Source organism: Colobus angolensis, unplaced genomic scaffold (assembly GCF_000951035.1).
Source record: "Colobus angolensis palliatus isolate OR3802 unplaced genomic scaffold, Cang.pa_1.0 Scaffold80, whole genome shotgun sequence".
Lineage (NCBI taxonomy): Eukaryota > Metazoa > Chordata > Mammalia > Primates > Cercopithecidae > Colobus > Colobus angolensis.
The window spans coordinates 8,551,480-8,562,324 of record NW_012121821.1 but is presented as its reverse complement, the minus strand read 5'-3'; the positions used below and the strand labels follow the sequence as shown (position 1 = coordinate 8,562,324).

At 38.5% G+C, this 10,845-nt stretch overlaps 1 protein-coding gene across 1 annotated transcript in view; it reads right to left on the bottom strand.

Annotated features, from left to right (window-relative positions):
* Nucleotides 1-5,671: 5,671 nt before the first annotated feature.
* The window catches only part of TPH2 (tryptophan hydroxylase 2), a 95,800-nt gene continuing 90,626 nt past the window's right edge, over nucleotides 5,672-10,845 (bottom strand). The window contains exons 10-11 of the mRNA XM_011929346.1: nucleotides 6,718-6,851; nucleotides 5,672-6,587 (exon numbers count right to left, since the gene is read on the bottom strand). Coding sequence (XP_011784736.1) covers nucleotides 6,413-6,587; nucleotides 6,718-6,851 — 309 coding nt within the window. The 3' untranslated portion in view covers nucleotides 5,672-6,412. The remainder of the gene's footprint in view (nucleotides 6,588-6,717; nucleotides 6,852-10,845) is intronic.

The following is a 10,845-nucleotide window of genomic DNA, read 5'->3' as shown; positions in this document are numbered from 1 at the left end:
TTAAACATTGGTCATAAGCCCACCCCTAGAACTGAGAAGTGGAATCAGCCCCACCCAAGGTAAGGAATAAGAGCAAGGGACGGGATTCACAAAAGGAAAACTATGGTGCAGTCATAGGACAACAAAGGTGTGGATACTGGGCCAACAACAGCTGGTTGGTATGATCAGAGAGACAATCATCGTAAAAGACGGATTTCCAATACGGAAAAATGGCCTCCGTCCAGGTTAGGAGTTTGTAGGAGCTATGGGGCTTCTTCTCTCTGTTCTCAGGCAGAAGCTCAAGAGGCAGACTCAGTCTGGCAATTAGCTGTCAGCTCATCACCAATTCAAATGTCCTGGAGTGGGCCATGCTGATGATCTGTACTTGCAGTAATCATTTGGCTGGGTGAATCAAATTATACTTTCCAATGCCACTTCAAATCAGAATTGCTATGTCTGCACTCATTTTCAGCAGTAATACCGTGCAAGTTATTTTCTTTGATATTGACTCTACGTGGGCAAGGGAGAAATTTAGGCTTCTTTTAAGTTCTGCTCAACAGGAAAGACCAAAAAGTTTTAGAGATTTGCAAGGAGACTAATTAGGATCCATTCCAATTTAATGGCTAGGCTTTCACACTGAAATGGATAGGAAAACATGTTCTGCCCTTGCAAGGTAGAGATTTTTCTTACAAGTAGCTATCTAACTTGGAAACCTCATTCTTTCATAATGCCATGTGCAGTGATCAATCAGATGTAATGATCAAAAGAAAGTGTGCCTTAATCAATCCTGATAAACAAATAACTGCTATAGTGGCAAATCTAATGTGTTCTTCACTTCAAATTCACTTGCCAATAATTGGCCTCATTAGCATCTGTGAAGTTAGCTGTTCGCTAAAATTGGGCAAGCTGTACATTAGATGTGTTCAGTGGTTTGCAAACCTTTGGGAATAATAGACCTACTGAATCAGCAATCTTGCTAGTTCCATGGAAATGAACAAGCTAAAAAGCAAGGAGACTGCAAGAGAACTAGGAGTGAAGGAGGGACCAGGAACTTCCTCCCACCTACCTATAATTAATATTGCCTTTCGCCACCTGTAAACTAAGGACTAGTTCTGTACCGTTTTTTAAAGATTTGATTTTGACAGAAAATGAACTTGATTTCTTTGTGCCATCTAGCTTTCAAATTACCCTGCCCACATCTGTCACATGTTTTTGTTGTTCAATTATAAAAACTGTATCGACTGGATTATGAGAATGCTGTTTGCAGGCACCATAACCACAGATGCCCCTGGGTTGAACATCAGGCTCACTGCAATCTTCCCAAAGAAGGAAATATACTTCCAGCTGCTGCACCAGACCCATCCTTCTTGGAAAGAGGACAAAATCACAGCAGGTGAACCTTTTCTGGAATATCTGAACTATGCATTTGGGGAGATGGGAGGCAGAGAGAAGAGTGGAAATAGACCTAACTAATCCACTAACGTTTATATGGCTTATTCCTACAGAAATAGCAGAGTGAACAGTGAACACAACTATTCAGTTTGCCTAGAGGTAAGAGAGGTTTTTTTCCCCCCTGAATTACCCTATATGTCAGCACCACCAACATTCACCAATAATACCTCATTTTCTGTGTCATTTTTGCTTCTGTTGTCAGTATCTGTGAGTCACAAGAAAACAAAAATGCATTTGCTTTTCATTCTAGCTTTTTCTCCCTTAAAAACTGGCCAGAAAAAGTTTCACATGATGTTTGTCAAAGGAAGGTTTAAGTATTTGTGAAAGACACAGGGTATGTTTGGATGCCTTCTTTTCCAGCCAAATGCGAATCAACCCAGGTACAGTTCATTCCAGTTTCTGTTTTTCATCTGATGACACCCACCCTCTTAACTTTGTAACTTATTTAATTACAACTATTTTTAACAACATCCACCATGATCAAGTAAGATATTGATTTTGCAGATCCCCAATATTGCAATGGCCTCCTAATTGGTTTCACTACTTCTACTCATATTCCCACACTCACCCTTTAACCCCACTATACTCCCTTTCCACAGAGCAGCCTAAGCAAGCTCTTAAAAATGTAAATCAACTAATGGCTAGCCAATTTTCCCAGCACCATTTATTAAATAAGGAATCCTTTCCCCATTTCTTGTTTTTGTCGAGTTAATGGATGCAGCACACCAACATGGCACATGTATACATGTGTAACAAACCTGCACGTTGTGCACATGTAACCTAGAACTGAAAGTATAATAAAAAAAGAAAAAGAAAAAATGTAAATCAGATCTTGTTACTGTCTTCCTTACATTCCTCTAGTGACCTTCTGCTGCACGGAGAGTGCACCTGAGCTCTTGTGGAACCCTGTATTATTACCTCATCCTTGTCTTTCATGCTGCCCTTATATAATTCCATTCCACCCACTGACAATCTGTCTCTTCCTCAAACACATAAACCCAATTTCTGCTTTGGAGCCTTCAGTCCTTCCTGTTCCCTCTTCCGATAGCACTCTAACCATGGCCCTCTTCAGGCCTGACTCCATCTCATCCCTGGTTCTTGGTCAAATGCCACCTGCTCAGAAAGGCCTTTCCAGTCCCCCTGACACCATCTCCCCATTTCTCTTTATCAAATCATCCTGATTATTTTCTTCATAGAACTTGCTGTGATTTCAACTAATCTGTTTTGTTTTGTTTTGTTTTGTTTTGCCTGTATCTCCCTCTAAAAGGTAGATTCAAAGTGAGTATAAACTTTCCTCTACTTTATTCATCACTACATCCTCAGTGTCTAAAACAATGCTGATATTGTGCCTGACATGTTCCAAGAAACTGGATGAATGTTTTGAAACTCCAAGTCGCATTATAAAGAATCACCGTTTTATGTTCTAGAACTGGTTTTATTTCAAACATTTGCAAATCTAATATTACAAGAAGCAGTCTCCCATTGTTAATTCCCTTGACTCTCCCCAGAACATGACAATTTGCGTAATAATCATTTTCCAAAAAGAAAAAAAAAAAAACTCAGACACACCAGAAAACTCTGGACTGCTTTCTTCTTCATTGTAAGTAATACAAGTTTGTGAGAATAAACATCAGGGCTTGATTCTTTAGAAGTTGAAAATTAGATCAAATGAATTGGAGGACAACTACATCTTGTGTTAATGTTTTCCTTCTCGAATGAAGAAAATGAGGTGATGCCAGCCATGACTCCATTTGAAAATGAAACTCTGTATTTCTATTCGATTTCACGTTAAAGCACACTGTTTTACATTGCAGACTTTTCGTGTTGGTAAATGTTGCAATACTTCACAATCATTAGGCTCAGGCCCATTTACTATAAGCAAGCAAGACAAGCACAGATATATCATGCCCATAATGCATCGTTTGTAAAATACACAGTAAATAAATGAGACTAAGTCAGAAACCCGAGTCTCACAACTTTCACCACTAATGTGGAAAAAAAAAAAAAAGAAGAAGAAATTTCAAGTCAAATTTTCCCACTCTCACAAGGTATAATTTATAAATAGTCTATTATGCTTTTATTATGCCAAATAAAATGAACATTCAAGAATACACCATATGCCTTATTCTAACTCATAATAGACTAAAATGCTTCAAGAATAAAACTGGACTAATCAGATTTTGGCTATCTTTTGCAAAGTGTGACACAAAGCACCCTGGTCCTCCCAGGTATTTTGTGTTGATTTCTGATTAGTTGATTACAGAAGTCAGCAGCAAAGCCATAATAAAGTAAAAACTCACCGTGAGATGACAGTGAGCAAGTGTCTTTAAATTTATAATTGCCCTTGGATCTATTTAATTTAGCTTTAGGTTATGAAGTGTAATTGAGATAAATGGTTACACTGAGCAGGTATCAAATATGACAAGAAGCTGGCTGTGATTAGTTTGTTACACTATTTCCTTACAGGGAATTTTTCTGCCAACACTTTTCCTATGACGGCTTTTAAATTTTATAGGATTTTTCCCACCATTAGCTGTAATGGCATTTGCATGTTAAATGCTCACAACAAATGAAAACCGTGATTCCATTGTTTCACAGGGGGAAAACCACGGTTACTGCTATTCCAAATGGAGAACAAATCTAAAAAGAATCAAGTAATTCCACTTCCTTGTATGATACCTATATAAGCTCTGTGGGAAAGCCCATTTACTTTATAACTCTTCTATTTTTGAAACAAGATAGATTTTGCACATATTAGAAAACTGGATTCCACTACAAGCCAAGCAGAAGACACCTCAAACGCTATTTTTGTTGAGGGAATTTGTTTACAATTAAATATAATTCTCTCTCAATGAGTATATGGAATTAAGAAGCTCTAATCTCATGCGACTAGAGGGGGAAGCTTCATGGCTACTTGTAGGGGTTTCTTAATGAATATATATATATATGACAGGACTCTAGGACTTGTGTCTAAAGCAATACCAAATTATGAAAATAACGCCAAAGGCAGACATTGAGCATTTCTTAGGCAATTTTCTTCTCTGAGAAAATTCAGCAACCAGTTCTGAAAATTTGTGGATATGCTATTCTGGATTATGATTCTGGATTCTAATTTATAAGTAATTTGTTCAGGGTCATCTAAAGTTAGCAAAGCAAGATATAAGAAGCTATATATTTATGGATCTATGAAACTATCAAAATTTATGACTGCTTGATCAATCTAGATCTTTTAAATTTGGTTTAGCTTGTTCCTCATTTCTCCACCACCAATTTTTCAAGGCACTATTCCCTTCACCCCGAATAGCGTCTATATTTTGTGACTCTCACATTCTATCCACCAAATTATTTCTCAAAATTCAGTTGTTCTGAGAATGCTTCAGAGATAAAAGATCCTCAATAGTTAAGACAACCAACACTCAAACATCTGGCTTTTCATTTTAGTTTGATCTCTCCCTGATGTGTCTTTTAGCTCTTTCTCATGTTCTTCCTGAATATATTTAGTTCAAAGATTTCTGACCCTTAGTGAGCTCCATATAAGAGTATGAATTAGTTTAAAATTGTATGTAATTTCTTACTAAAAGAACATCTTTGGAAATTGCTCAAGTAAATATTTTAAATTGCTAAAAGTTATTTTGTCATTTTTTTTCTCTAGTTTTTCTTGCCCCCTCCTTCCCCAGTCCAGTGTTCGTTACTACCAAATGCAGAATCAGAAGAACAGTAGTTATGTTCGGTGAGGGAATCCGAAGAAATTTGTTCACTCTCAGCAGTTTTCTATTTGTTCACTTAACCACTTAATGTCATCTTTTACTGCAAAGACCACCAAAAATTTGTGCTGCGTCACTACTGTTTACCCAAAGTTGCCCAAACTTTGGGAAAGTGGAAAACCTTCCATAGATCTGGACTGATGTGCAGCTGTGAGGGGAAACCACAAATACACTGTTGGCAACCCTTGACCACAAACCAAGTTCTATTTACTGATAAACATTAGTTTGGATAGGCATTATTTCCCATCTCCAATAACATATTCACACATGCACACACCAGGACGAATTTATCAGGAAAACGAAAGGAAAGTGCAATGGACTATGAATGCTAGCGCACAACTAACTGTGCTGCTTCAGGCAAATCACAACTTCTCTGTGACTCAATTTCCACATCTCTGAAATCAGAGATGATCTTTATAGCTCTGTGATTTTATTTTCCTCTGACCAGAAAAAAAATTGTTTAAACTCCTAAGCACGACAATTTACTTTATTTCAGCAAAAAATTCATAGTCCCAAGACTGATTGTCCACTGTTTAGTCTTTCCTAATGTCCTTTCTGGAAGTACTATCTTCCAAAATGCTTCAGGAAGCTTTTCCTAACTCAGGTTCTACAAGGTCAATGCAACCTACATATTCCATTTGTAAAAAGGTCTTTTCTTGCATTGTGTAAATACTCAACCTAAAAATCATTCCAATGCTGTATTACCTCAACAATTTTTGAAACAGAATATTGAATCTTTTGTTATTGTGATGAGGAGTTTCCTACAATTCTGGGTTTATATCAAATAACGCTGTGAAAACACTGATACTGTTGAAAATGGAAATAGCTTCACTGCTTTTTTCATTTTAGCTAATGAACACAGAGGAAAGGCTTAGATCTGAAAAAGAAAAGGGCTTAAGTTAGACTCGTAAGAGGGCTATTTGTTTACAAATTTTAAGCAGATGCAGTTTGGTTAAGGACACTAAGCAGGAATGTCAAATCTTTTTAAGACATTTAAACATATTACATTCTTTCATACAATGAGTGGTTATCTGCCATTGGGTTTCTTATGGTGTTTTAGATATTAACACAGTGAGTTACAAGATGGTATAGATGTACAGAATTGCATGCTTATCAGCCAAGCCATGACACAGAAGGTTATTTGTGCTATATGACACTGACGGAATTGCTGCTAAGCCGCAAAAAGATCATGCTGGCAACAACATTGGTTCCAGGCATCAAATCCCCAGATATTGGTTCATTTTGTTTAAGGCATCACACACCGTGTTCAAGTCGCTGCGAAGGTCCTGCACCACATTTTCAATACTTCTGGTGTCTTTCAGAATTTCAATACTCTGTGTATAGGGATTGAAGTATACTGAGAAGGGACGGGTAATTGACTTTGCAAAGTCCCTGCAGAATAAACAGAAATAGGAAGAGATGTGATCAACCCTCACTGGTACAAGAGATAGACAAAAGGAAGGAATAGAGACAGAAAAATAAAGAGTTATTTTCTCTAGGTAGGAGAAAAAAAAAAGTTTACCTCATCTTTTCTTTGGCTTCTTCAAAACTTTCTGAAACAAAGTAGGCTTCCTGGAAGGTGGTGATAAGGCATTCCTGTAAGCAAGTTGTCTTTGGGTCAAAGGCTTTCACACATGCCTTGTCAGAAAGGGCATGCTGCAAAATATACCACAAAACCCATTAAACTCTGTAATGAGACTTCCAAAGTGCCATGACATCACATTTTTACAACACATTTGATAGCTCGGTAATCCTACAGAGCTGCTCAGTTACTAGTCTGTCATGAAATATAGAACTCTCCTGTGTGCAGGGTAAATGGGACACTAGGATTTTGTTTGTTTGTTTTGTTTTTTTTTAAGTGTACTAGGTACTGCGGGAGAAAATGAGATTATGGTATTATTTAATTTATTACCAGCCAAATTCATACTGAAGGACAGTTCAGAGTTATACCCCCACAGAAATGGGATTTTAAATCTATGCTATGAATAGAAGCAGGGACAGCATAAATATGCTCCTAAATTTATTGCTATAAGCAATGTACTAAAATTTCACTTAAATGGCAGAAGTAATAATTATCTGCGTGGAGAGGTAATTGGGGCTCTGACTAAACTATTTGTTGACTCATTGCAGGATATTTTGAGGCCAGGTACTGTGTATCAACAGTCTGGAGTGGGCCTGTATATTTGAGGATACTTACAAAGCATTCATTTACCTTCCACCAACTACAGCAGAGCAATATACAGCAGATACATATTGCCAGTTGAGGAGAAAAGGAGCTCATACTAATAGTTAGAGTTATGCCAAGAGCAGGTATTAGAAAAACAGGAAAGCTGGTGTAATTACTCTTTGAACCATCATTAGCTCCGTTCAGCTCACTACATGACTGGCATTAAGAACAGCAGGGAACAATGAATGACTATATTCTCAAGATAAATTCAGTGATGTTAAAAGTTAGTGGTCATTTCCTGCCATGTGCCGCCTGGCTATTTATAGACCCTAGATTGATGGTTCTAAAACGCAATGTGCATAAGAATCACTGAGGAGCTTATGAAAATGCAGATATCCAGGGTCTCAATTTCATTTGGCAGGTCTGGATGAAACCCAGAAATCTTCATTTTAAAGGAATCCAAGGTGACTCTGACATAAGTGGTTGTGAACTATATTTTGAGAAATACTCCTCTTGATTCTTTTTCTTAATTTAAGGGGGAAATTAGTTGGGAGAGAGAGGCAGAGAGAAAAAAAACGGAGTAGCAGAAACTGCCGTGAACTGAGAGTTGGAAAACTGGAGCTTTAGTCCAGCTCTGAGTAACTTTAGTCCAGGTCTGGAAGATTTTGAAGACAATCTCTATCCCAGCCTCTGGATTCTACCCATTGTGCTTTTCTACCTCCTCAGTGTCTAACAATTAAAGTTCCCTGGAGAAGTTCTGAAAACCCTTTCCTGTTCAATATTCTTTGTGCATTCCTCCAACAATTTCAAAATGCATGGAATGATTTATAGCCCTCCATGAAGAAGTCTGTGGTTCCCTAAGTTTGAAAATGCAATTGAGAACCAAAAGACTGACATGTAAGAGAAAGGGCACCCTGCATGTGATTTGCTTTCCTGCAAAGTTCCATTGTCCAGATAAATGCACATATGAATCTCAGAATGCAGAGGGCCTCTCAGCGTGAACTCATTTTTTTTCGGCCCACAGAACAACTTCATTATAAGCAGAAGGTCACTACACTTGCAAATGCATTTGTGCTAGATTCAATGCAGGGCAGTGAACATCAAGGGATTTTGGTTCCACATGACCAATAATTCTGTCCACAATTTTAGAAACAAATTCGCAGTTCCAAGAAACAAAATGTCCCTTTATGAAAGCTGTTGCTTCTCTGCAAAAATTGGCTTCCTATTGGCTTGCCGTGATTTTCAGAATTCAAATTAGCTTTCTTTGCATCCACTTTTGTAACACTCTGGTTACAATTAATGTACTATGTTGTTCTAATAGTCCATTCATCCATCAGTACATACGGAAAGAAGGACAGTGGCTGGCTCAATGTGTTCAATCTTTCTACTCTCTCATCCCTGCATTCAGGGGCATGGCCAGAATGGTAGCAGAACAGCTGTAAGAACATTAAAGCCATGGCTCCCTTGGGACATCCTTGCTAAGCTAAAGACATTTCACTGGGTCAAGGACAAGCACAAGAAAGAAGTGCAACTCATCTGTTTGTGTCTCCATTGCTTCTATAAGACATTAGCAACCTTAGCAGTCACTATATATAGAGGATGCCTCCAGAGGTGTGTATGCAACGACAGAGACTGAAATCAGCGTGGTTTTGGAAAAAAAATCATTTTGTGACAATTCCACTGGATATCCAGATACTTATTTAGTCATTTTAACAGCTAAAAAGGATTAAAGTAGATCAAGAAAAGGCCCAGAGCATAGGACACACTGCCTCCGATTTCAAGAAAAAACAGTGGGTTCACACACGTGTAATCTGAGACAGACCATTAGGCAACATAGATCACACTTGGCCAATGTAATATTTAAAGGAAAAACTGGAAGTTAATTGTCTTAAGTTCTCAAAAATGCAGACTATCCTCAGGAGCCTGCTATGCATGTGATATGCTGGTTACCTGCTGGAGACCTTTCCACCCAGGGAGTATGGGACCAGTGCTGCTGTTCGGCTGTTAATGAATACGGGGGTAATAATGGTACCCATGGGTTAGCCTGGAGATGACAAGAACCTGGAGTTGGGGGAGCAGCCGGTGAATGAAGCCAACAAATGAAGTGATGATCACCCATATAAATGGCCTCATTTACCTGACCATGAGCTGACTGTGTGCTGAGTTCCAGGAACATCCATGCAACCCACGAAGTCTCCTATCTCTGAATACTACAGTGTATCCCAAGGGGTATAAAATAGCATCCATGTCTTTGATTCCACCTTCTATTGCCCAATGGAGAAGTCCAACTGAGTTTGCTTCTCAGTTTCTATCCAGGTCTCAGTCTAAGCCCCTCATTTTGGGGAGCAGCTATTGTACCCTCTTCTCTATGTCCAGAGTGGATTCTCTGTAAACATTGAACCAAACTACTTGATGTCCCCAGGGAACTCTGCAGTGATTCCGTCTTGTAATGCTAGCAGTCTGATATCCCGAAGTTTGTAAGAATTAATCCAACTTCCTGCAGAGAGAAGCTTTATAATGCTGACAGAATCTGGTTGACAATCTTTTACTTTGAAGCCATTTTTAAAGTACAGAAATGCTTGAGAGTCACCTTCTCTCCTCAGAACACTCTCTAAAAGGACTATTTTGGATTTACCCATAGTGCTAGAGACAAGGGCATGGGGCTGGGAACCAGGGGACCTGGGTTCTAAATGTAGCTATCTCCAGAGGCTAGACGTATAATATCAAATGAGTGAAACTACCCCATGTTGGGTGGCAGCTTTATCTTTGATAAACTGAAAAGATTGACCTAGATGAATTCTAAGACTCTTCTTGAAATATAATTTTAACAGACTGTAAGTATACAGCACTCATACCACATTTACCTCCCTCCACACCAGCCATAATAAATTGACTATAGCAGCCCTTCCCACTGGGCCTGGGGATGGACTTCCCACCCTTCTCCACAGTGGCGGTTACTACCAATTAATTGACTTCGGTGCACAAGTTAAGACTTATTTGCCATTCCAGTTTTTTTAATATAAAAATTTCTTTTCAATATAAAAAATTTCCCAGAATCCAACTATTAGTAGACAATACTATAAGGTAGTTAAAAAATACAGGTCTTTATGGTTAAGAATACAGGTCTTTATGGTTAAGAATTGAGGTGTAAATCTGACTCCATCTCTAACTACGTGTCCTTGGGCAAATTACTTTACCTCTGTAAGCCTATTTGAGTATTCATCTGGAAAATGGAAATACTAATAATCATATCTATAACCTGGGGTTGTGGTCAAAATTAAAAGAGGTAATGAATGCAAAGTGCCTGGCATGGGAAGTGCTCAGTATATTTAGTTATCATCACTAATTCAGTCCAGCGATGATGCTTTGTGTACAAATGTGTTCAGCCAAACCTTCCACCATTTGTGCAGCCCTCCTCCCTCAGGGGTCTGAAACCCATAGAGAATGAAATGGCCCCAGATCTGAGGCTTTCAGGTCCTAAAC